The sequence below is a fragment of the Pelmatolapia mariae genome, linkage group LG7 (genome assembly GCF_036321145.2).
Source record: "Pelmatolapia mariae isolate MD_Pm_ZW linkage group LG7, Pm_UMD_F_2, whole genome shotgun sequence".
NCBI lineage: Eukaryota > Metazoa > Chordata > Actinopteri > Cichliformes > Cichlidae > Pelmatolapia > Pelmatolapia mariae.
Window position 1 is genome coordinate 37,001,939 of NC_086233.1, and position 27,189 is coordinate 37,029,127.

The 27,189-nt window shown below is 42.2% G+C and overlaps 2 protein-coding genes across 2 annotated transcripts; one reads left to right on the forward strand and one right to left on the reverse strand.

The window, feature by feature from the left end:
• Nucleotides 1-2,190: 2,190 nt before the first annotated feature.
• LOC134631758 (stanniocalcin-like) lies at nt 2,191-6,032 on the reverse strand. Its single transcript, XM_063480310.1, has 7 exons — nt 5,918-6,032; nt 5,244-5,386; nt 5,063-5,170; nt 4,636-4,739; nt 3,264-3,512; nt 2,320-2,435; nt 2,191-2,246 (listed from the first exon to the last, which is right to left on the reverse strand). Exons 1-7 carry the CDS (start codon nt 6,030-6,032, stop codon nt 2,191-2,193), a joined length of 891 nt encoding a protein of 296 aa, XP_063336380.1.
• A 1,224-nt stretch (nt 6,033-7,256) lies between these two features.
• LOC134632234 (excitatory amino acid transporter 1-like) lies at nt 7,257-26,525 on the forward strand. Its single transcript, XM_063480889.1, has 11 exons — nt 7,257-7,305; nt 13,325-13,441; nt 15,432-15,574; nt 15,645-15,782; nt 16,681-16,885; nt 16,967-17,009; nt 19,208-19,488; nt 19,594-19,827; nt 21,279-21,473; nt 21,545-21,679; nt 25,578-26,525. Exons 3-11 carry the CDS (start codon nt 15,436-15,438, stop codon nt 25,786-25,788), a joined length of 1,581 nt encoding a protein of 526 aa, XP_063336959.1. The 5' UTR covers nt 7,257-7,305; nt 13,325-13,441; nt 15,432-15,435; the 3' UTR covers nt 25,789-26,525.
• The last annotated feature ends 664 nt before the right edge of the window (nt 26,526-27,189 follow it).

Sequence of the window (27,189 nt, forward strand, 5' to 3'; positions counted from 1 at the left end):
ACTGTGCTGCGGACCTGGCGGACGTCTTCACCTCTATATATAACACCTCGCTGTCCTGTTCACTGGTACCATCCTGTTTCAAAGCAGCAACCATCGTTCCCATCCCCAAACAGTCAAATGTCACATGTCTGAATGATTTCAGACCTGTGGCACTCACCCCCATTCCCGCCAAATGCCTGGAGAGACTGGTCATTAAACACATCAGAGCTGCCCTTCCACCATCTCTGGACCCGCACCAGTTTGCATACAGGGAGAACCGGTCAACTGAGGACGCGATTGCCACAGTGCTGCACACACTACTGGAGCACCTGGAGCACAAGAACACCTATGCACGGCTCCTCTTTGTAGACTACAGCTCGGCCTTTAATACCATCCAGCCATACAAACTCCGTCCCAAACTCCATCAACTGGGACTCAACTCCTCCCTGTGCAACTGGATTGTGGACTTCCTCACTAACCGTAGACAGAGTGTCAGAGTGGGTAAGAACACCTCTTCCACCCTTGTGGTCAACACCGGTGCCCCTCAGGGGTGTGTTCTGAGCCCTCTGCTATACACTCTCTTCACTCATGACTGTATTTCCTCCTGCGCGTCCAATCTCATTGTTAAGTTTGCCGACGACACCACAGTGCTCGGACTCATATCCAACAACGATGAGACAAACTACAGGACAGAGGTGCAACAACTAGAGTCATGGTGCCGCGACAATAACTTGGTCTTAAACACCAAAAAGACCAAGGAGATTATTGTAGATTTCCGGAGGAAAGGTCATAACAACTACCAGCCTCTCTTCATTGGCAGTGAGGCGGTGGAGAGGGTGAGCAGTTTTAAATTCTTGGGGGTAACTGTGACTGAGGACTTGTCCTGGGGCAACCACATCACCTCAGCTGTACGGAAGGCCCAACAGCGCCTCTACTACCTGAGGAGACTGCGGAGCGCACACATTCCCAGACCTCTGATGTTGAACTTCTACAACTGTGCCATCAGCAGCGTTCTGACGTATGGATTTCTAGTGTGGTTCCCCAGCTGCACCAAGGCCGACCAGCAAGCACTCCAGCGGGTGGTGAAAGAAGCTGGCAGAATTATTGGAACGATTCTGCCAGAGATTAGCAACATCTTCCCCACTCGCTGTCTGAGGAGGGTGCACAGTATCCTGCGGGACCAACATCACCCTGCGCACCACCTTTTCCACCTGCTGCCCTCAGGGAGAAGGTACAGGTCCATACAGGCCAGAACGTCCAGATTGGCCAACAGCCTGTATCCACAGGCTGTGAGGCTCCTGAACTCTGCCCCCCCCCCCTCTCTGCCCCCCCTCTCACGGACAATAACCATATCCAACTTATTAATAGCAGTGAACTGGTCTGAAAAATAGACAATTATCATATCTCACAGTACAATAATTGAATGGGTTGCACTGTTGCACTTTGTCATATTTCTCAGGTCTTTGTCTGAATGTCCCATGAACATTACCTGTCATATTTTCATGTTTTTTTTCCTAAGGATCGTCTCATTACACTGAAGTCACATTGGGTTAAATGGTTACACTTGGGTCTAAGGGGAATTTAGTATTTATTATTATTTGTTGTAGAAGCTCCAAACACAATTTCATTGTTCTTGACAATGACAATAAATAAATACTACTACTATTAAAGCAGTATTACTCACAGTATTCACAGTACTTTAATAGTACCTAATAATGTAACTTTAAAATGTTTAGCTGGTATTCTTTTACATTTTTGAGCAGGATCAGTATCATCAAAGGGCCACAAATGCAGATATAGCACAACAAAGGGCAAGTCCACATGAACAAATCCAGAAACAGACAAAACAAAGTCCAAAATCCAAACGAAGCGGAGAATACTAGAAATTCCAGGAGTGGATAAGGTAGGGAACACACTGAGCAGGAGCAGGAAGCACACATCGAAGCTTCCTCTAGTGTGTTTTTTAGACACTAGCATGTGTCAATTACCAGTATCCTGTGCCCTCATTGGTAGTTGAATGAATTGTTCGCCCTGAAGTTGAGTTCTTGGGACCCGCCCACTTTGCTTTGGCAGAGTTTTTTTTTAATTTTTTTTATCTCGTATGTGCTTGAGTTTGCTGAACGTCACTGACTGTCTGTAATTGCTGGTCTCCACGTGTCTGTGAGTCATTTCCTATTCGGGAGCAGCTTCACAGTTTTCTCTGAGCCGTTGTCATTTGATCAGAAAACCCTGATCCCGCTGCCGCTCCCTCCTAATACCAGAGATATCTTTGGGAGTGTGAAGGAGCACTAAATAAAAGTAAAAATACCACCGCATTTGACCTTATGTTACATATTTTACTGTATTTTATCTGAATGTGTGCTGTGCTGCTTCCATCCTGCTCTCTGGGCTTGCTCCAGTTTCCTATTGGCTGCAATCTGAGACCCTGCAGCCATTCAGATCCCTCCAGGGCCTTTCTAAGCTGTTTGAAGGTGTATTGCAGGGTCTTACATGAGAATGATCCTATAGACACTAAATACAGGACCGGTATCACCAATCATTTCGACTTGAATGAATCTTTATAGCTTTAAATGTGAATACTGAATAAACATAAACACTTTTTAATGGCACTGCATGACATGCTTCTGTTGTTTTAAACATTCTGTATAAATAAAAATGGCCGACTGTTGCGTGTCACGCTTTGTTGCTTTGTGGTTTTGAACGGTGCCATCTTAGATCAATAATGATTCCTCCTGAACTGTCGGGGAGCTGAGGTTCAGGTTTGCAGCTCTGCTTTGTTCTAGTTTATTCAATGGCTTCTGTTTTAAGCTGAGGTTCTATTTTTTTGTTTTGTTGCCTTTCCTGAACTCATTCCAGTGTCAATAAAAGGTTTCAAACTGACCCAGAACGCCTCATGTTTCTCCATGCTCTGCACTGTCACTCTACCGAAGCCCCGCCCACCCAGAGGGCGTCGGATTCATACAAGAAAATGACAGGAGCCGAAAGCCATCACATCACATTGTTTATTTCTAACACAGAACCAGAGTCAGCACAGATGAGCAACACGGAGTAAATGAGCTCCACGGCCAGCGTGACAGCATCTCTTCACCTCCGCAGCCTCTCGTCCTCCTGCATAAATTAACTTAATAAAAATAAATATGCATTATAATAATAAGTTGCTTTTATAGTCAGTCGGTGGCTGGACTGATGTATGCATGGTCAGGGCTGGCTGTGTGTTTATATCAAGCTGCGTCATCTACTCGTGGGCTTTAACTCCGTCTTCTTCCTCCTGGCTGTCTACGGACCTCCTGGCGAACAGGTGGGTGGGGTCTCGGCCTCTGAAGCCTGGCTGGATGTTGAACACGGGCATGTTCCTCCAGCTGGAAGGGTTATTGTAGGCGGCTGAGCCAGAGTCTGTGGTGCAGGGTTTGTTCTGGATGAGCTGGAGGAAGATCTCCATGTCGGGGCCCAACCGGGACATGATCCCGGCCCTCACCGCCGCTACCGTCTGCTCGTCACAGGCCTGCAGCGTCTGGAGCAGGGTGCTGTAGTACCTGCAGGCCAAACAGAGACATGTTAATCTCAGACCTTGGCCTTCTGCTTGACAGTTTCACATTTGCATCAAAATTTTACTGTACAAAATTTGAACATTTATAATAAGTGCTGTAAAAGTTTAGTTTCATACATCAAAAAAGGTTTTTAACGGCTGAAAATTTCTTAAAAATTGTCCGTCGACCCATTTCAGGCCTGTTTTTTCTGCACATTGAGACTGAGGCCATGTTTGAACATGAATATTGCAAAAACTATTAAAGATGAAAGCCTGAAATCGTTACCTAAATAATACTAAAACACAACACAGAATACATCTGAACATTAGATTCTTAGTTAAAAAAAAAAATCTAATTCAATAACACAATTGAACAAATATCACAAACTGTAAAAAGAAAAAGAAAGTTCTGGAATTTCCAGATGAAACTCAAATTATAACTGAGAAATAACTTTAATGTAAAACTAATTCTTTGTTAGTGAGTAATACAGTTCACAAGCACCAGGAGTCGCCCCTCAGCAGGCTTCCGGAAGGTGTCCAATCAGAAGAAAAAGGGCTTTTTTAAAGGTTCTTAAAGAGACAGGATTTAAGAACCCAAAATGATTCCTCTTAAAATTGTTCTTAAGATATTTTTACGTTCTTACAAAAATATTCTTAATTTCCACAACTATACAAACATCACGTCAAGGTTTTACTCCAGGCTCCACTTAACAGTGTCCACAGTAAACTATGTAATAAAAATGTACAGTATGAAAAAAACAGAGGTCAGCAGCAAATATGTACCATGCAACAGCACGTGAGAGGACAGATGTGACTCTCGAATACCATGTCTGTCATACCGCACACTGAAATTTACTGTATGAGCCCAAAGTTCTTTAAGAGCCCCTCCCTAAATGTCTCCCTTTTCTAACTGGCCATCCTCCAGAAACTAGCTGAGGGGCAGTAGCATGTACTTTTGAGGTCTAGCTGCAACTTTACTTTAAGGCCAATTTTATAATTATAGATTTATAAAACATGCTAAGAAGCTAAATTAAGTACCATGTATGTTATCGTGCTATTGCTTTAGTATCTCCACTCTAAAGCAGGTGCTAGCATTGCCTCACCTTTTTGTATATGTACTGGGTGCTCACCTGTTGGGGAAATGAGTAGGCACCTGCACCACCTCTCCAATGGCATCAGGGTTAGTCCTAGCCACAGTGCAGATGTCCAGGCTGGTGTAGCACTCTTCTTGAACCTTCGATGAGATGGACAAACACTGACTTAGAATCACAGGAGCACTTTCTCCTCTCCTCTAACCTGCTAACCTGCAGAGGTAATAGGATGCTACCACACTAAAACTGATGGAGACACTGAACAGGTTAGCCTGGTTCTGCTGGAGTTGTCTCCAGTTAAAGGAGAGTTTGTCTTCCCCACCTTCACCAGGTGCTGCTGTGAGACATTCCTTGGGATTTTAAATATCTATATAATACCGAGCTTTAACTTCATAAGCAAAAGCTAAATAAAATAGAACTGAAGTGATTTTTATAAGGCAGCATAGAAGTTTGTGAGCTGGCAAACCTCAGCGATCATCCTCTGGAAGATGTTGCAGCGGCGGATGGACTGGAAGACTTTGCCCGAAATTCCCTGAGACATGCAGTGCAGACTCTTCTTGACGAACGTCTTACCCTGTGGAGAGAACATTGAGGTCAGACAGCAGGTGGAGGACAGGTAGAGGACAGGTGGACAGTAGGTCGCTCACCTCGGTGTTGAAGCTTGCGGCGGTGTGCAGGAACAGCTCGCAGAGCTCGTGCATCCCGTCAGTGTCGCAGGTGGAGTTTTCCAGACAGGAGAAGAACCCACAGCCGACGGTCACGGCACCGCTCAAACATCTGGCCACATCAGCTGCAAACACACAAACATGCTTCATACTGGACTCACAGAGCTTTCCAGATGATTGACCCATCAAGCTGTCGCATATGGGACAGATGTGACAAGAATATGATGCAAACAAATGGAATGAAAATATGATTTGAATAGAAAAAGGTGACGCATAAATTATGTTTTTACAAACAGGGAGGACAGGAAGTTTTCTAAAGTTATCAGTACTCCATACTGGAACTGAGATGACCACCCCCGCCCCTTCAAAAACCAATACATGAGTCCATTAATGGTCGCTGATCAAACTTCAGCTTTCTTTTAAAAGACAGTTTTTATGCTAATAATACTTCAACGACAGAGAGAAGTGAGAGGATGAAGAGTGATGAAGAACACCTGCTGCTGTGTTTAGAAGATTTAAAGCCAATAACCGATCAAATATCAGCTTATTGATCCGGTAATAATCAGGTACAGACTCCAAACATTAATGCGCTCACTGCAGTACTTGTACTTGTACTTGTAGCAGAGTACTGTGAGTGCAGTAACACAAGTACTCACTCGGGCTGTTGGCAGAGAAACGGGCCCGGCGGGGAGCCGCCTCCTCCGGCAGAGGCTCGAAGGCGGAGGCGGAGCAGAGGAGGAGGAGGAGGAGCAGAGCGGAGCCGCGGAGCATGGTGCCTCACACTGAGGATAAAGATGAAGGAGCAGGAGGAGGAAGTGCTGTGTGTCTGCTGTCTCCTGCTGAGTCTCCTGCATTTATACACAGCCAGCGGGGCTCGGACCAATCAGAGCGGAAGGTTTCGGATGGCGGGGGGGGCTGTTAATGGTTTATTGAGGAGTAATGAACTTGCGGAGTTAATTGGTTATTTCCAACGCAGAGGAGGAATTTCCGAGCAGCAGTGAACTCAGCGCATAAATTTTGGGCTTCAGGTTTGAATTAATGTGACAGAAACTCTCCTGAGCTCAAGTGTGACCTCAGCACACCTGAACATGAATATGGTGTCAGATACAGCAGAGCTTTAACATATGATAACATAGGGTCAACTGATCGGAGCGAACAGCTGTTCGCATTGTGGAAGGTTAAACCCTCCACCAGCACTGCTGCATTTTTAATTCAATGCTGCAAAAATATTAAATAAATTTTATTTTAATATTGGAGACGTAAAAGCGCGGATGGATTCTCGGCAGGTCAGCGACAGCATGTGCCTGTGGTACTCATACCTGAGTGAACCCTGAATCTAAACACCGAAGATCAACATCCGGAAGTTCACCTGTGTTTACATGTACAAGTGTGCAGCATCAGAATAAAAGTATCGGGATAAACGAGCCTAATGTCTCCTATCAACTCGGGATAAGGTCACATTCACGAGGTCAGCCTCGCTCACTCTAACACTAACGGTGGAATTAAAGCGGAAGGTTTCGCTATGCTGCTGCTGTGACGTGACTGTGATGTGTTATCTTTGCTATGGGAAGTGGATGTGTTTAATTCCAGTCACGTTTCCCAGATTTCCTGTGCGAGAAACCAGACAAGCAGGCACTCACACACCGACACACACAAACTAGGATCGAGAACTGGAGTAAAGTAAAAGTACTTAGTATTTGCTCACAGGTCTGTCCGGGTACATTTCGCAGATTTTTGAATGGAGTCTGGTGGTCCCGTCCTGGTCGTCAGTGTGATGCTGAAACTTAGCCTACTTGCTGTTTTCTCCTTCAGTTTAAAACAACATGAAAACATTTATGAGCACTTTATTTTTTTTAAAAAAAACATCCTTCACCTGACACTTATTAACCTTTATGTTATTTAAACAGATTTTTACTGGTAACAATTTTACTGGTAACAGCAACATCCCCCAAAAACTCGAAGAGTAGAGTCCTGGCCCCTAGCCCTGTCAGCGTAGCAGAAATGATGACGGATGATGATGGCAGCAGCAGCCGTTCTTCTCTGCGTGAGTAGCTTAATGTTGTTCGTGTGTAATTTATGTTGAGTAGGCTAACCACGTTATTACATTAATGCATGTAAGGTGAACTAGCAAACACTGTCTTCTTGTTTGATGGCAGATACTCCCTTCACCCTGGCCAAAAAGGCTAAAATGACCAAAAGAAAAAGTGGAAAACAGTTAAACATGAGAGGTTTTTGGACCAGTTTTGTGTTTTTTCCATTGTTTAAGCACTGCTTCCAGCCAAGAGTGATACCATATATGCCCTATAGCTGCAGAAAAGGCTAACATTGTTATCTTTTTACAAAAAAAACAGCTAAACATGAAAGGTTTTTGGACCAATTTTGTGTTCTCCATTCTTTAAGCACCGGTTTGAGCACCGTTTAAGCACCGGCACCGTTTCAAAAGTACCGGTTTGGCACCGGTATCGGATAAAACCTAAATGATACCCATCCCTATTAACAACATTCCAACATAACATTATAATGGATTGGGGAGATTAAAATTAATGATATATTTTTATGTGGTTCAGCCACAACTCTACTAAAACCTCAGCCAGTAATAGGTAGGCCAACTTTTGGACCGTCCAGTTGTCTGTATGACTGCCGCAGTACAGTATCAGAAAGTGCCAAACGGTGCCCTGGTGGAGTGAGGAGCTGTAAAGAGAAGCAGAGTGCTCTGTTTATATTCTAAAAGTGTTTTAAGCTAGCTTGTTTCAAAGATTCTGTACAGCAGCTTTAAATGTTTTCCAAAAGCAAACATACACTTATCAGTGTTTCTCAAACTTTTTACAGTGTGTACCACCTGATAAAAATGTCAAGCTCTCCCAAGTACCACTATGAAAGCATGAAACTCATAAATCTTACAACACAAAATTAGTATTATTAAATTAGTAAAATTAGTATCTGCAGTAAAGATTTGTATTTGTAATAATTTATTCTGTTTTGGGAGTGTTTTTTATGTATCTGTATTATATTATACATACACATTAAAAGTGAATCTCTGTCCAAATGCACTCAGTTTACTTCTTACTCACTATGAGCATCATTCATTATTCTCCCCCAGTAATTAAGATTAGGATATGTGTTTGTTTGTTTTTTATTCCAATCCATTCTTCTTTGGCAGCATTTAAATAATCGTTATCAGATTTGATGGTTTTGTTACAGACTTTTCAAAAAAAGTGTTTTGCCTTTCTTTCTCAAATGTGGGGATTAAATTGTGTTAAAATGTACAAAACAGTGATGTCATGTTTTGTGATGAGGACCCAGGCACAGAGAGACTTGTTGAATTTAAGAATCATATGATTTAAGAAAGAAATTTGCAGACTTGCACAGAGATGGTAAAATTATGACGACTGATAACGGAGATGAAGACAACAGACGATGAGGACAGGGAGGAACAGGGGTTTAAATGCACCCAGGAGACAGTCAGAGAGAACTTGGGACAACTGGAGACATTTAAGGATGCAGGGACTGACAGAGACAGGGAAGAAGTCTCATTGTGACGTGTAAAGTTTATCTTGCCTGGCTGGGCAGCTCTCTGGGTGCTCAGCACCCCCAAAGCTCTGATCCTAGAATCGCCCCTGATTAGAGACACAGCTAAGCATTTTGCATTTTGGCATAATTTGTGAAACTTGAAATTTCTTTAGTACTGAATGATAAAAATTAGGCTTTCTTGACAGAGGTCATTTTTTTTTGGGGGGGGGGGGGGGGGGCGACAGTGTTGTACACAACAGTAGATTGGTGGGTAATAAGAGAATAATGCAAAAAAACCCCACCAGATTTCTGATGGTAAACTGGTCTTGAGAGAGAGTTGTGCAGGAAGTGTAATGCAGTTTTGATCTACTTTTGCTGCTGGTTCAGTGAATTTTGATTGAAGAGTGATGAAATCTGGACTTTGGGAATCTGTGAGATGTCCAGTTTCCGTACTGGAAACTATGTGGGATTCATGCTTTGTGTGTGTGTGTGTGTGTGTGTGTGTATGTGTGTACGGGTTCGTACTATCCTGGTGGGGACCAAAATCTGACTTTTACTATCCTGGTGGGGACTTTCTGCACCGTGGGGACCAAAATCCAGGTCCCCTTGGGGTTGAAAGCAATTTTCACACTCAAAATGCGGTTTTACTGTCAGGGTTACAATTAGGTTATGGTTAGGTTTAGGGTAAGGGTTAGGGTTAGGCATTCATTTTTAATGGTTAGGGTTAGGGTAAGGGGCTAGGGAAAGCATTATGTCAATGGGATGTCCCCACGAGGATAGCAAACCAGACATGTGTGTGTGTGTGTGTGTGTGTGTGTGTGTGTGTGTGTGATTGTTGTAAAGTAAAAAAAGTAAAATTTAATTTATATAGCACCTTTCAAGATAAAAATCATGAAGTGCTTCACAGAAGCTAAAACATAAAAAAAAAAAATCAACCAAAAGCAAGTTTAAAAAGATGAGTTTTTAGCTGTTTTTTAAAAGTGACCACTGAGTCCACAGATCTCAGGCTCAAAGGGAGAGAGTTCCAAAGTCTGGGGGCCACAGTTACAAAAGCTCTGTTGCCTTTTGTTTTCAGCCTCATGTGTTGGACAACCAGCAAGCCCTGATCACATGACCTCAGGGACCTGCTGGGAATATATAGATGTAAAAGTTCACTGATATATGTTGGTGTTTGTCCATGCAGAGCCCTGAAAGTCAAGGTCAAAACCTTAAAGTGGATTCTGAATTTAATAGGGAGCCACTGCAGCTGGATCAGCAGGGGTGTGACATGGAAGTACTTGGAGGACTTGGTCAGAAGCTTTGCAGCAGCATTCTGAACAACTTGCAGATGCTCCAAAGAGGCTTTACATAAACAAGTAAACAAAGAATTACAATAATCCAGATGAGATGAAACAAATGCATGAATGACAATTTCTAATTCTGAGCGTGATACAAAGGGACTCAGGTGTTGTTTCTCAAGTGATAAAAACAGGAGCAGACCAGAGATTTAACATGAGTCAAGAGTTACACCAAGGTTCCTGACAGAAGGTTTGGCAAATGTAGCAAGTGGACCCAGGTTTGTGTATCTTTATGGTGATCTGTTGATAATCTAATCAGATTTCAATAAGTAATTTGCTGTTGATGAGGAAATTATATTTAATCAGGTTTTGTGTATAAAATCAATCATGTTATTGTTTTCACCAGCAGCCGGTCGCTGTCCCTCGTGAACCTGGTTCTGCTGGAGGTTTCTTCTTGCTTGAAAGGAGTTTTTCCTTCCCACTGTTGTCAAGCTCTTGCTCTTGGTTTCTCTGTGTTATTATAGGTCCTTACCTTACAGCATGTCTCAAACTAAAGGCTGCAGGCCAAATGTGGCCCGCCACATTGAGAGCTTCTGCATGATTGTCTTAAAATAAGTTTACTGTTTTCTCCTAAAAAGCGTATGTTAACCGTAAACTATATTAATGCATTTTAATTGTTTGAACCCCAATGCCCCCGGTACCAGGGTGAGAGGGAGAACATCTGGTTTAACGTGATGTACTGCCAGATCTGTTATTTAACTATAGGCATGTGCGCCATCCACAGAAATGTCAGAATCTCATCTAAAAGCTCATTAAACCATTTTAACTTGGTTGATAATTGATGCATCATAATAAGAGTCAGACGTATTTCACCGAATAATCAATAATTAAACTTTTATTAAAGACGAGAAAAGCACAAGGAAAAAAAACCTATACACAGCAATCATAAAACTGTCTTTAAAGTGAGAACCAGTGAAAACAAAGACCTTCATTTCATTTTTTGATTATCCATAAAAGCAGAAACCGCGAACAGGTGATCAGAGGTCTCTGCTCCTCGTCTTGTTCGTCTGAAGTCCTCGGCTTCTCTTTTTTTGGATCTTGTTAAACTCGCTCTTTGTCTCATCATCAGCGTTTTGTGGGTGGTGTGGAAAAATCGGTGTGTCTTATCAGCTCCCACGTTTAGATGGAGGCACGCTCGACCAGAGGAACCGGTGAACCTGCACGGTTCTGCTGACTTCATCAGCACGGAGGTCAAAGGTGCTGATAACCATCTGCACCCGTCATGCTTCACTCATCAACTCCCCCCACGGAAAACCTGCTGCCATAACCTGAGAGCAGCCCCTCACCTGAGCATGGCCCTGGAACACCAGGAGATTTATATTTTATGCGGGAGCTTTGGAGAGTTTGGGGGAGTTTTGGAGACTTCTGCATCAGCAGTGTGATTTTTTTTTTTTTTTTTTCAGAAAAACTGAAATAAGTTTTTTCTGGAAAGTTTTTAAAAAGGTACAAAAATGCCCATAGATATGAAACGGGTGTAAGGTTTATATTTCATTTGTCAGGAGGTTCAACAAAAACTCGGGTGTGTGAACTTTCAGTCTTTTCTCACTCTGTTCCCAGGAAACACAGAGCAAGGTCAGAGGTCAGAGTGAACTGTCTGCTGTCTGAAGCTTTGCTCTTGTGTTGTACACAGTCTGATGTTCTCATTCAGGGCAGGGTGAAGAGGAGGAGGAGGAGGAGTAAAAGATTCTTATGAAGCCGAGCCTGAGCCTGAGCCTCACTCACTCACACCAGCAACTGCTCAGTGTGTAAGCGCTTCCTGTCTGATGCAGTGTGAGCGATGCAGGTGAACCCGGGGTCAGGATCTGGTTCAGGAACGAAGCTCCTGCTGAATGCAGAACTCCTCATCTTCATCACAGTATATGATATGAAGCATGAAGCTCGGTGTCAAAGAAACATCCTGCAGCCTCATCTGTCCTCTGCACAGGTGTTTGCAGCTCACCTCTTATTTCCGAGCACCATCAAAGGGTAAACGCGTCCAACCCCCCGCTCTAACATCATCATCCTCAGGTGTTTAACTCACTTCCTGCTGAAAATATTTATCTAACAGGAAACACAGCACAACGTTTTATTACTGCACACATTTAAAAAGGACAAGAAGAAGTGACATAAGCTGAAAAACACCAAGTCTAAGAGCAGGGTGGCATACTGGGCAGCCAATCACAGCGGGGTTAACAACTTTCAGTATGGTGTGTGTGTGTGTGTGTGTGTGTGTGTGTGTGTGTGTGTGTGTGTGTGTGTGTGTGTGTGTGTGTGTCAAACCTCAAATAAGATATTTAGTGTGCGTTCCAGCAGAGGCCAGAGTAGAGGTCAAAGGTTTGTGGGATCCATACGACTCCAGTTTCATTACAACTGGATGAAGAGTTTCTGACAGCGATCTAAAAATGAAACCGATTTTCACAAAATGTTACCATTTCTGGCTTTAATGAAGAAGCTTCAATCTGAGAAACACGAGCAGCATAAGTAAACCCAGCATGCAGTTTGAAGCTTCGCCTCCAGCTTCACTAACAACATCATCGTGTCAGAGATCAGAGCCGGTTCTCTGAGATGATCAGCTGATGCTGTTGTTTCTGTCGGTCAGATCCCGCTTTGAGCTCATCCTCAGCCTGTTTTTAGGTATCGAAGGGCAGTATTAAAAATAGCAGCGAGTGTAGTAAAGCTGTCACAGGCCGATGTTCCTGCTTCATTCACTGCTGCCACAGTGACCGGGGAACAGTGTTTGTAGGAGGCTAGGCGACCTGATTTCAGGGGTATTCTTCACTAATTATACTCATCCCCCCGCGGGAACATGTTTCCATACAGTCAGGTCGCTCTTCATCTCAGCTCCACTTTGTTCAGCTAATTGTGGTGCGTCGTTTACTCCGAGGAGTAACCTCAAACTATACCACGTCCTGAGGGAGGCGCGGCTTATTGTTTGATTGGCATCCTTTCACATAAATTTGTGGATGCTAACCGAGCATCAAAGTCACACTTCAAGCTGAAGAAGGAGAGGAGTGCAGAAGAGGTGAGGAAGAGCGTTTAGAGGTGAGGAAGAGCTGGAACTTTCAAAGGCAGATAATGTGTCAGTGAAACAATCCTGTGATGTTTCTCAGAAACTTTTTCATCCACCTGGGCTTTACCTGAAAGTGTGTCACAGGGCTAACAGTGTTATTATGGGAGGATCATTATCTCACCCGCCCCCCTCCTCTGGATGCCCCCTCCTGTCTTTTCTGGTTGCAGTCGAGCTCTGGTTCCCACACCGAGGAGCTTCATCGCTCAGACTCTCTGTCCCTCTGCTGCTTTCTCTCCCTGCCGGGTCAACCTCAGCGTCTGAAGGGCCAACGCCACACCCAACAGGTAGGTGAAGAGCAGCATCTATCTCTGATTTGGATCAAAACACCTGAATCTAAGCCATCATAGATGGTAACCCTACCCTAACCTTTCCTCATGCGATGGTACACTTTTTCATTTTCAGCTGGGATAATTAATTTGTTTGCTCTCTAACTGCCAAAAATGTAATTAAAAAACGAGATGCATTATTATCTCCCGGGGTTAGGGTTGAGGATGGTCATCACCGCCGATAACTTAGACCTCAGAGAGAAAAGAGATAATGAAATACAGAGGGCTAAGTCACCCTAACGTTTGGAGCAAAAAAGTACTTAGGTCTAGGAAAAATATGTCTTTTATGTCTGATAGAGTTATTATGTTTTCTGTCATCTGATTTTGAAGCCTTGGGAGAACAGTTAGGGATTCAGATTATCATCAGTGATGAATATTGCCTTGATTACTCTGCGGACTCAGTCTCAGCGCCGCTTACCTGATGTTTGATGTCCATTGCCTGGGATGAATTGTACTGTAAATTCTCCAAAGATGAGTTTGTGGTCCCAAAGTGGGAGGTCCACACAGACCCTCACACTCACGATCAGATGACAACATTTACGTCACTCGTGCCCAAGCAAGATCAAAGACGTAGAAAGTATAATTGAGGCTTTTGACCTGACGGGGTTCCCCTCTCAGCACCTATCAGGTCATAGGTGACCCGTCTCAGGTTGGGGCAGTTTGTGTTTCAGCCACATGCTGTGGCACAGGCACATTTTCAGAAATTAGATCATGTTACCTTTCAGATGAAATCTCACACATTAATTGGGACCTTGCATTTTTTATGTTAAAAGATATTTAGTTGTTTCAAAGTAGGGAAATAATTCTATACAATGGGCTGGATATTAAACAAACCCAAGTCTTAACATAAACAGGCCAATGGTGAACTGCAGGGTTGATTTGTCCATGTCCATGGTCTTACTTTGAACATATGGGCAGTTGGTTGGGGTAATGTTAACACTGGAGACAGGCGTATTTAACCCAAACTGTCACCTTCTCATAAAACCGACCAAACAGCAAGTGAAAATAAAACTAAGTGGTGACAAAACTGCAGAAATGGAGCAGTCTGTGACACAACGATGTGACCACGACCTCTTTGTGCAGACTTTCTTGTTTTTTCCAGCAGGATAGTTTGCTCTTAGTGTTGAATACTCGTCTGTATCTCAAAGACAGACTGCTTCATCTGTGTGAGTTTCAGTGGAAATATCTCCAAACAGAATAATAATAATGGGACAGGAGTTAGAATAATACTGCTAAAGTAATAGCGATGGTTTGGCCATGTGTGTCAAATGGATGTGAGCCGACTACCACACCAATTCCTCTGGCGTAAACGACCAACCCAGTGGAGAATCCAACGAACGGCACCGAAGAAAACATGGCTAAAACAGGTCAAAGATGACATCAGAGATCGCAGAATAAATCTCGACGAGTCCAGGACAATTGCCAACAATCGCAATGCATGGAAACGAGTTGTGAAGGAAATTCGACAACCATTGGCACCCACAGCAGCGTATGGGCTTAGGAGTTGATCCAGGCCTAACGCCAGCTAGGGATCAGGGAGAGGAAGAAGAAGATGGTTACATGGTTAATACAACATGGTTAATGTTGTTTTTTTATTGGGGTTTTTTGTGTTTGTTTTTAAGATCTTAGCTACAGTTTGAACATAAAGAGGGCCGAGCAGCTTCACAAAGACACTGGTACATCTGGGGTGGGGAGTACTCTGTTCAGGTTTGCTGTCATTTAGTTGAACTAAGTTTTTGGATTTCAGTGTCATGATCAAAAAGAGTGAGACTGAATACTGAGTTTCTGAAAGACAGATCCACTGGGTAACATGTATAGTGAAAATATAAGAAGGTGGATCCTTGACAGATGCCTCAGTAATGAGCCAGTGCTTCAGTACTGGTGAGTTCTGAAACCATCTACGTTCAGGAACCTAGTGACATCATGCTTCCATTTTTCATATTTTCAGCAGGATGCAGCGCATCAGGGAAAGCATTCACATTCGCACCATGAAGGCCAAGAGAAAAGTGGAGGAGATCTCTAAAGAGGACGTCCAGGCCTTCCTGAAGAAGAACTCCTTTGTGCTCTTCACAGTTGGAGCAGTTATTGTAGGTATGTACGCCTGCTGCGAAACAGAGATATCTCTTCAGTTTTGTAGTTGTTAATAGTGCTCTAACTGCAGGAATCGTTCTCGGATTCGCGCTGCGCCCCTACAAAATGACCTATCGAGAAGTGAAGTACTTCTCCTTCCCTGGAGAGCTGCTGATGAGGATGCTGCAGATGTTGGTCCTGCCTTTGCTGATCTCCAGTCTAATAACAGGTACAGTGCACAGCTCAGTGTTCATCCTCCAAGTTTGGAAAAGAAATGGTGACCAACCAGTCAGAAAACTGGTTTGTAACTGTGATGGCGACAACTGCTGTAAAGTGTCATCAGCTACGTTCACCTTTAACCTCAGTATGATTTGTTATTAAGCTGTTTCCTTAAAACCTCTTAACATCATCAGCAAACCGTCAGGACTTTGGCTGAGAAGATGTTACCTCTAAATTAGGCCTAAACTCTTTGTTGGTTTTACTAAGCTCCCTCGGGGTTAGGTGGGGTTTGGGTTATGTTAAAATCCTTTTTGTAGAATTTTCACCTCAAGAAATCTTTGAGCATTGCGAAAATATCTTTAAATTACAGGTAAGCACTGATGGATGGTGTGCATTACTGTGTGATTTCACAACATAATGACTGTACATGCAGGGCTGTAATAACCTGACAGACACAAAATGTAATAATTTTCACACCATGAAAAGATCAGCAGTGTCCCAGCTGAGCTGATGGAGGTGGTTCACAGGGAGGTCGTCCCTACAAACTAATACTCACTGAGAGTCAGCCTTCAGCCCAGTCTGGTGATGAAGAGGTTCCCACTGATTCGCTAACAAAAGAGGCAAAATTGAACTTTTTTTTCTGCTGTAACCAAGCATCGACCTCCAGGGTTGAAATATGTAGCTGAATTCTAAGTCAGTCTTTATCATTAATCATTAATACTAAAATAAGTCATCCCTCTCCTCTCTCACTGAATACCTGTTTTTCTCTGACAGGATTTCTTTTTTTAAACCATCAAATGTTCATCCATTAAACTGATATGTTGTTAGCCGATTAATTCATAACATTCCTATTATGATCCGGAAAAACTGTGTTAATGATCAAACATATCCCGCCATCTTTCCATCAGGAATGGCAGCTTTGGACAGCAAAGCCTCAGGAAAGATGGGCATGAGAGCCGTGATTTACTACATGACCACAACCATTATCGCAGTGTTCATCGGTATCATCATCGTGCTCATCATCCACCCGGGAAAAGGCTCTAAAGATGAGTTTGGGAAGCAGCAGACCATCGAGCAAGTCAGTCCCGCTGATGCCTTCCTGGACCTGATCAGGTAGCTACAACAGTGATGCTGTCACAGTTTTAACTGAAGTTAGTCCACGCTGTCTCAGAATGACCTGTTTTCTCATTTCAGAAATATGTTCCCACCAAACTTGGTCCAAGCCTGCACGCAACAGGTGAGCTTTATCTTTTATACCTGGTAAACTAGCTCCTGCAGCTTTTATCACTGGAACAGAAATGTTGGCATGTTAATCTCTCCACTTGGATCATAGATCGTTTATTCCAACTACATGTTGGTGTGTACAGAGTGCTTGGAAATTTCAGGTGAACAAAGCTCAGTCCTTAAGCACTGATGAAACTTGACATGCTACTAGTCTTTTTAACCTGATGTCACCCTGAAGCTCTCACTGGGTCTGAAATTTTCCTTCCTGCCAACTCCAGCTCACTGAACGATTACAGCTCCAAGAATCTTTCAGCATGAACCCGAAAAGAACCCGAAATGAACCCACAGCTCGCTCCTTTTCACCTCTCTCCTCTCACCTCTTCTTCACCCTCTCATTCACATAGAGATGCTGAGGTGCAGAAGTTTACCTCTCACTGGTTTCCAGGAGACAACAGAACAGTTCCAAACATGTCAGACTCAGAGCTTCATCTGACAAAATCAGCAGACACAGAAATGAGACGATGGCTGTGCTGTGATTTCAGCTCCATTCACATGAATGTCTCACTTTACACAGCCTCCCTGACCGTGCCATCAGGCTGAGCTGGTATACACTGCAGTCAGATCCAGCCTGAACATTAAAGTGACGTACACTTTTAAGTGAAGGCACTGAAGATGACTTTACCAGCAGTCCAAAAAACACTTAGCTTTGTTTAAAAAGATTCATTTAAATAATTGACATTTACATTCATGAGAAAAGTTAAAGTTAAACTCTTCTTGCTCTTCTTCACCACTCTCACGCTGGCTAATGGCGCCATACGACAAAAGTGGCGTCATATCCACTGATGAAGCTGCTGGTTTACTGTTGTTTCTGCAGGCCGTGCACCTCTCGATTTTTGTAACCTGGCATGTTTTGCTGCTGCTGAAGCAGCAGGGTTGAAGACACGCGTGTACGATCATGTTTTAATGATCCATCAGTAAGAGACTCCGAGATTCATTGATTTTACAGAGAGAGACAACAGTTTGGAAAGATGAGACTTTTTCTGGTTGCAAAAAGTTTCTAAATAAAAGTTGTGCAGACGTTGACGGTGGAGAGGTTTTTGTATAAGAGCTGGTCTTGATTATCAGTAGATCAGAACCAAACCATGCTCACTTGTAAGAGGAAACTGATGAGAAATTAATGCTTAACAGGGACACTCAAACTGGACTCCATTTTTAGTCCTGATATGAGATAAAGAAGCAGTCAGGGGCAGATTTTTCCCTCTAAAAACTAAAACTCTCTAAACACGGGTGCACATTAACCAAACTCAAACCCCAGAGGGTTACTGGTGATGGTGAAGAAGGACTTTGAATAGAAATTATAAGTCTTACTGATTTTTTTTTTTTTTTTTTTTGCTCTTCTAGTATTGCTTCCTGAATAACTGAAGAACATTTTCCTGAAAACTGATTGCTTGTGTGGAAGGTTTAACCTTTTTAACAGCAAATATGTTTGGAACGTTATCTCCTGGTCTCCTGGAAAAAACGGTCATGATTTGAAATAAAATGCATCTTTTTTGGTTACTAAATGATAGTGGACAGATGGCGAGACAACGTCAGAGTAATATTACTGAGCCTATTTTTAAAAAAATATAAACACTTTTAAGCCATTTACATCTAAACTCTCTCATCTGTTGCGTGCTGAACTTTTACAGCTAATCTTGATACCCCATGATGTCAGCAGGTCTGTCCCTGTACAACTCCTCCATCTAATGCACAGTATACGCTGTAATAGTTACACCCTTTTGCACATGCTCTACAGTAAAATAACAAATGACAAAGTTTCACAGGATAGAATTAAATGTCAATCATATATATATCACATCTGTAATATTCTTGATATTTAAATTGAACTATTTGTATCTATATTACAGCTATTACTTATATTTGTAAACTTTTTAATATATTGTATTATTTCATTAGTTTAGTCTGTTACTGTTATTGTCTTGGAGCAACTGTAACCCACATAATTTCCTTTAGGGATTATTAAAGTATTCTCATTCTGATTCTGAAGCAAGCCGTGAAGGGTGAGGTCAGGAGTTTGAGTTTGTCCTGATGAACTTTTCTCAATCCATGATGAATCCTTAGGGAACGAAATAAAAACTCCATAAGTGAAGTTTGAGAAGGTCATCTGTTCCGCTCGTCTAACCTTATTCCTTTAATTCTCCCATTCTCCAGTTCAAAACCAAATATGGAAAACGAACAGTTCATGTGACGGTGACTGTGAATGACACCCTCTTTAACTCAACCAACGGCACCCAGGAGACCATGGAGATCACAAGAGAGGAAGTCATCCCGGTGCCGGGTCAAGTGAACGGGGTCAATGCTCTCGGGCTGGTGGTCTTCTCCATGTGCTTTGGTCTAATCATTGGCAACATGAAAGAGCAGGGCCAGCTCCTGCGGGATTTTTTTGACAGCCTGAACGAAGCCATCATGCGCCTGGTCGCCATCATTATGTGGTAAAACATCTGAGATTTCACTGGGAAATGTTTTGAATAAAAAGCAGTTCCCTGTCCACCATAAAAGTTATCTGCAGTAACGCACCACTCTTCACTTCTTCTCAGGTATGCTCCCATTGGCATCTTGTTCCTGATTGCAGGAAAGATTGTGGAGATGGACGATCTGACCCAGATGGGTGGCCAGCTGGGCATGTATACCATCACGGTCATCATCGGCTTGATGATCCATGCTGTTCTTATTCTGCCCACTCTTTATTTTGTCATTACTCGCCAGAACCCCTTCATCTTCATCGCAGGGCTCCTGCAAGCTTTGGTAACGGCTCTGGGGACCTCCTCCAGGTGAGCAACTTCTACCAAACTTCAACAAATGGAAGTTTTGGTGTTTTCTATTGACCAGAAACACCAAAACACACCAATTTTCTTTTTGTTCGTTAAATATACTTTTGCCAGAGAAGATGAGCCAAGTTACTCAAAAGACAGAAATATTTCACCTTAACTGGTGCATTCTAGTTGCAGTCATTGTTGTAAATAGTTGTAGTTGTAGCTGTAGATGTAATGGTTGATGTAAGTTGCGTTGGTTGGTTTCGCTGTCTAATGAGTGAGCCAAATGTGGCTGAAACTTAAAAAACTACAACTAAGATGGTCCAGTTTATATGGACTTCAGGTACATGTAAACTGGATCTTTTGGGTGAGACTCACCTTAAATAATTTCTGTCAATCAAACATTAATTAATATCTGAGGGCCCTCAAAGATCCAAATAAATGTCTTTCATCTCACCATTTAGTTTTCAGACTTTAACTTTGTCAAGGTTTGTTCATGTTTGAGGTTACTTACAAAAAAAGTATACTATACTCATAAATATACATTGATTAGTCCATAATTAGATTTTCCGACAAACTGATCCGTTCTCATAAACTTAAGATTCATCTGTTACATAGGAGCGGGCACCGGTTTGTGGAAGCTGCCATGTTCCCCCACCATATATGAATACATTGGCAGGGAAGGACATCTCCTGTTTTTGTGGATGTGGCTATTAGATATGTGATCCTTCCATCTCCAGACCGCTGAAAATGAGCCAGCTAAACAAAAACAGCTGCTTCTAACATTATGCTAGCTAATGTTAGGATCAAATGTACTAAAAATGACACTTTCCCTCTAATAAACAGTTTGATTACATTCTCTGATTATAGAAGAGTTTATTTACCTAGAGTCAGCGTGCAATAAGTTTAAATCTACTGCAAAATCTGTTTCACTAACAGCAGCTAAAAGCAGTTAACAGAAGCTAACAGTCACTAACAGCAGCTGACAGTAGCATATCCAAAGCAGCTTATCTCAGTATGGCCGTCATTGTTCAGAGTTGGTTTAGTTGAATAGTTGGTTAACTGGCTGTAGGTGGTTGGTTGCAGTTTTCAGTTTAGTTGACATGTTGCTGTAGGGTGTGTTGTTGCTGTTCAGTTGCAGTGGTTTGGGTAATGTCAGCAGTTGTTTTGCTGCTGTAGTTGCAGTAAATGGTTTAGTTCCAGGAGCAGTACATAGTTGCAGCTGTTGTCGTAGATATATGAGCTGATTATTGTTCTGTGAAAACCTCTTTCTAAAACATGATCTTATTCTTCTTGTTGACATGTTCCGTTATTTTTACCACATTTATTGTTTCAGCTAGAGATGTCTGTAAATGAGGCGAAATAAATGAACCCGCTCTCGGTGCTGAGCGCTATAATAGTGTGTCTGAAACACTTTTCTCTGTTTCTGTGGATGCTTTAAAATCCTCCTCCTCTCTGCTGTCTTGCAGCTCGGCCACGCTGCCAGTCACCTTTAAATGTCTGGAAGAAAACAACAGAATCGATAAGAGGATCACTCGCTTCGTGCTGCCCGTGGGCGCCACCATCAACATGGACGGAACCGCTCTGTATGAAGCATTGGCAGCCATCTTCATTGCTCAGGTCAACAACATGGAGATGAACTTTGGACAGATTATCACCATCAGGTAACTAAAGTCCTAACAGGCGTCTTCATACTCAAACTCTGTGGATTTATCTCTCTCTCTCCTTCTGAAAGTATCACAGCAACTGCAGCCAGCATTGGTGCTGCTGGCATCCCTCAGGCAGGTCTGGTTACCATGGTGATTGTGCTGACCTCCGTCGGACTTCCCACTGATGACATCACTCTCATCATTGCAGTTGATTGGTTCCTGTAAGTACCTTCTTGTTGGCAATCACTGTTGGCAGACCAGCTCACTCATCATGCAAATGTAGGCAACAAGACCTTCACAAGTGCTGATCTTCATCAGCACTTTGTTGTGTTTGTCTTCATTGCCGGTGGCTTCACTGTTTTAGTGCTTAAAGGACCACCGCTGTGCTGGTTAGACTCCGATTTATCCCACAGATTCCAGTTTGAACAGAGAGTCTTGGTGTTTCACAGGGCTCTGTACTCGGACCATTACACATGCTTCACCAAGACCAGGGCCTTTAAACATAAGGCCACTGGATGGCTTTGGAAAACGTGAAGGAAAGCATAGATTTTGGACTTTTAACAGTATTTTCATATGTTTTACAAGTTTCACAGCCTTTCCTACTGATATGGCCATTCATACTACACCAAAGTATCTAAGTAAGAGATAAACATTATCAGAAAACATCTTGTTTTTCACCATCTACGATAGAAATTTCAAATTTATATTCAATTCAATTGTATTCATATCATGCAAAATCACAGCAGTTGCCTCAAGGTGTTTATGATGGGTCCAAGGTAATAAAGACAGAAAGAAAGAAACTACGAAAAACGTTGTATTTGATAATTACAGCTCACTCTGGGCAATGAGCTAGCAGAACCTTCTCTGTTGTTTTACACATTTAGTTACTACATTTTAAACTGCAAAGGACATTGTGGCATATTTCTTTCATTTTCTACAGCCACTTTTATTTATAATGCAGAAAAGCAGAAAAACTGAGACATCCTGTTAAACTTACACTTCTTTTTCTTATACTAAAATATTTCAGGCATTAAACGCGCAGGTAAACCTCTTCACACTGACAGAAAGGCGAGTTTCACTGGTGTGATCCATTTAAAATCAAAGTGATCCATCAAGTAAAATGAGTTAGACATCCTTACAGTAGACGACATTAGAAAACATTGCATACACATACATTCATAAAGCTACTGTTTAACAAACTGTTTAATGAACAAGATCAGCTTTGTGGGATTTGAGTACCTGGATGATTGGATCCACAGGGAGGTTAGTGTTGATGTTACCTTAACAATAACATTATTTTACCACTCTGTAATCAGTAGCTTTCCAGAACCTTCGCTTTTGAAAACACTCTTTTTCAGCGCTAATGTGAAAGGAGTCTTATCGAGTATAAACGCTGTTGTGTAAAGTACCCGTACATGAATTATCTCTCATTTAAAGGTCAAATACAGCTCCATGTCTACAACCACCTAGTGACACATTTATCCCGCTCCCATGAGTCTCGCTCCACATCTTCCCTTTTGTATTAAATATTTTTGCAGTGAGTTTTAACATAGAAACATAATTAGGTTTCCCAAATTAATCGTTTCAATTAGAATACCCTTCCCTGAAATTACTCAGCTAACTGGGGTAATAAGAAAAAACTCTGCTCTAACTAGGATGCTTCAGGAGGACTTTCCACCTGGAACAGAAGGAAGTGAAGAGCCTGATATGCCAACTCTGCTCAGTTATCCTGGTTTATGTCACAAAGTCCGAATATCCATCGCCCATCCATTCATCTGTCCATCCAACCATCTATTCAATTCAATTTAATTCAACTCAGTTCAGTTCTGTTTTTTTACAGCACCAAATCACAACAGTTGCCTCAAGGCACTTTATATTGCATTATTATTAGTAGTAGTATAATATTTTACAATAATACAAAGAAAACAGAGAAAACTCCAACAATCATATGACCCCCTATGAGCAAGCACTTTGGTGACACTGGGAAGGAAAAGTTTTAACTTCCAGCAGAACCAGGCTCAGGGAGGGGTGGCCATCTGCCACCACCGTTTGGGGTGAGGGGAGGAAGACAGGACAAGGACATGCTGTGGAAGAGAGCCAGAGAGTAAAAACAAGTATGATTCAATGCAGAGAGGTCTATTAACATGTGATGCGTAAAGAAGAAACACTCAGTGCATCATGGGAATCCCCCAAGAGCCTGGGGAAAGTTTGAAGCCTAATCTTAAAAGTAGAGATAATGTCTGTCTCCCGAATCCAAACTGGAAGCTGGTTCCACAGAAGAGGGCCTGAAAACTGAAGGCTCTGCCTCCCATTCTACTTTTAAATACTCTAGGAACAACAAGAAAGCCTGCAGTGTGAGAGCGAAGTGCTCTAATGGGGTGATATGTTAATATAAGGTCATTAAGATAAGATGGGGCCTAATTATTTAAGACCTTGTATGTGAGGAGCAGGATTTTAAATTCCAGATTTTACAGGGAGCCAATGAAGGGAAGCCAATACAGGAGAAATCTGCTCTCTCTTTCTAGTCCCTGTCAGTACTCTTGCTGCAGCATTTTGGATTAACTGAAGGCTTTTCAGGGAAGAGCGAATAACGAATTACAGTAGTCCAGCCTAGAAGTAATAAATGTGATAAATGCATTAAGTAGTTTTTCAGCGTCACTCTGAGACAGGATATTTCTAATTTTAGAGATATTGCACAAATGGAAGAAAACAGTTCTACATATTTGTTTAATACGTGCATTGAAGGACATGTCTTGGTCAAAAATGACTCCAAGGTTCCTCACAGCATTACTGGAGGCCAAGGTAATGCCATCCAGAGTAAGAATCTGGTTAGATACCATATTTCTAAGATTTTCAGGGCCGAGTACAATAACCTCAGTTTTATCTGAATTTAAGCAGAACATTAGAGGTCATCCAGGTCTTTATGTCTTTAAGACATTCCTGCAGTTTAAATTGTTTAATTGCTCTCTCTTTATGTGTGTGTTATCTGGCTTCATGGATAGATAAAATTGGGTGTCATCTGCCTATCAGTGAAAATATATACTATGCCATCTACTGTTACTGCCTATGGGAAGCATGTATAATGTAAACTGAATTGGTCCTAGCACAGAGCCATGTGGAACTCCATAATTAACCTTAGTGTGTGAAGAGGACTCTCCATTTACATGAACAAATTGGAGTCTATTAGATAGATATAATTTTATCTTTCTATCCAACGATCCATCCATCCATCCATTTTACCTGCTCACTGGTTCCAAGGAGACAAAGGAGATGTTTAATAGTAGAATGCTGCTGTGATCACAAAAAGACCAATACTGACAGAATCTATGAACAGCTTTTGATGATTCGTTATTGATTAGAAAAACAGTTTCTTCTTAGACATAGATATGACCATATAGTTATTATTCTTCCTAAATTGTGGATTTTGTTGCTGTTACACATTAGAAATGCCTCCTCACCGGCCATTTTTAAACCTGTCTCCTCAGCCTGTCTGTCAACCCCGTGTGAGATGATGATTTTATTCAGATTTTAATGTTTTCACTCTTGTTTTTATTTGTGACTCACACTTTTAATTATTTGATATTTATTCTAATATATTTTCCCTGCTATTTTCAGCTTTTTGGTCTGTGGTTGCTGTTTTTAAACCCTAACCAGAAAACCAGCTGGCTCTCAGACCAACTGCTGTCCTCAGTGTTTTGCTGTTTGCAGCTTCAGACACTCATACGTCTGTGTAATCAGAGCGTATGGAAGCCTGCAGGAAGCAGAAAGTTCAGAGAGGTGTGCAGGACGTTTGAATGTAGGCCAATCCTTTCACGTGCTCTGCTCTGAAAGCTCATTCACAGACTGTAGACCTGTGATAAAGATTAAATCCACAAAGTTCCAGAAAGCTTAGTGTTTCCGAACAGGAACAACCTCTGCGACATCCATTTCCACAGAATAAAAACTGTTTATTCTGCTTTCAGCAGGCTTCCAGAACACAATTAGTGTTTAATAAATCTTGAGATTAATGAAGGTGTTTCTGTGGATCTTTTAAAGACTTCTTCCTTTGAATGGACAGTCTGAAAGCACACGTGCTCGCCCTTTGTGTGTCTTTGCCCTCTGACCTCTGGTTTCTTATAGGGATCGTCTGCGCACTACCACCAATGTCCTGGGCGACTCGATTGGCGCTGGCATTGTCGAGTTCCTGTCCCGGCACGAGCTCCGCAGCAGAGATGTGGAGATGGGAAACTCAGTGCTGGAGGAGAAGGAGAGAAAGAAACCTTACAAACTCATCTCCCAGGACAGCGACTTTGAGAATGACAAACGCGGCCACAGCGAATCCAACATGTAGCTCTGAGGTCGGCAGGCGCGCATGTAGGGTTCCCGACTCCCAGAGCGGGGACCGGATCTACTGTCATGACTTCACATCGTGGCTTTGTTAACATTCCTTTACTGGTCCATCCCAGAGGCCAAAACCACATTATCCATCAGTGTGTCACATAGTTAGCTAGTGTCCGACTTGTGTTTGCTGCTCTAATTACAGGCTGGGCGTCGGCCATATTAAAGGACCCCCAATAAAAGGAAGTGGGGACAAAGCTCATCAGTTAAACTGAAAAATATAATCACACTCTGTGGTTTCAGTCACAGACTGTATAAAAAGATAGACACAGTCATCACTAGTTTGACTCTAAACATGACCTTCATTAATCTCACGATTTATTAAACACGACTCGGTAATAAACGATTCACTGAGGTCAAAGGTGAAGGGAGGAGGAGGGGCATATCAACACATACATCTGTGAAACAAGAGTTGCTCCCTGTTGGTTGTTACCAAGAATGAAGTTCCAATCTTTTACATATAGTCTGTGATTTTGACCTAATTTAAAATCCTAAAAGAGTTTCTTTATCTTCCTGACTTTAGCATACTGATATTGTGATTATTATTATTTTATAGCTTAGTGATACCGCCTCATGCACACACCTAAACCTTTCCACTCTGTGTGTGAGTCAGCGAGACTCACTGAGGTTTTTATAAAGTGCTAATGTACGTTAGACATGACACATAAACGTGTTAACGTTAATGATTTCATCATAAAGCTGTAAACTGGTGTTTTGTTTATTCTGACTTCAGTGAAATAAACAGAGCAAATCACTTCCTGTCTGTGTCCTTTCATCTGAAATATGGAATATGAAATATTAAAATCTGTGTGGTATGAAATACAAAGGCTGCTTTGTTTGCATGCGTGTCAAATGAAGTGTGTCATGCACATTAAGGGTTTTGGAACAATTTGCGAATCGGAGACACAAACTGACGATCATGAGGAAGCTCGTAACTAATCAGGACGAGCAGCCAGCAGCTATAACAACTATAAAAACATCCCACAAACCTTCATCTGTGGCATATTTTTGGCTTTCTGCTAAATGCTTCTTAACTGCTGCTGGGTGTGTTGTAAAGTGTTGTGTGGCCCTCGTTACACCGACTCTCATTATCATTAGAATAAAGCACTGTATGAATAAATATTTAATAAATATTTAAAAAATTTGGCCTGAGGAAGTATATAAACCCTCTCCTCGTTCCTGCTGCTCTCTGACTCTGATTGGTCACTTTCAAAATAAACTTCCTGTTTCCCCCTGCTGGCCATCAGAGAGGATGCAGGATCTGATTAAACTCCTGGATTAAAGCTCCGTCCATACTTCAGAAGATAAGTCTGCAGTCCTTCAGTCACCGGCTCGAGTCTCGTAATAAATCCAA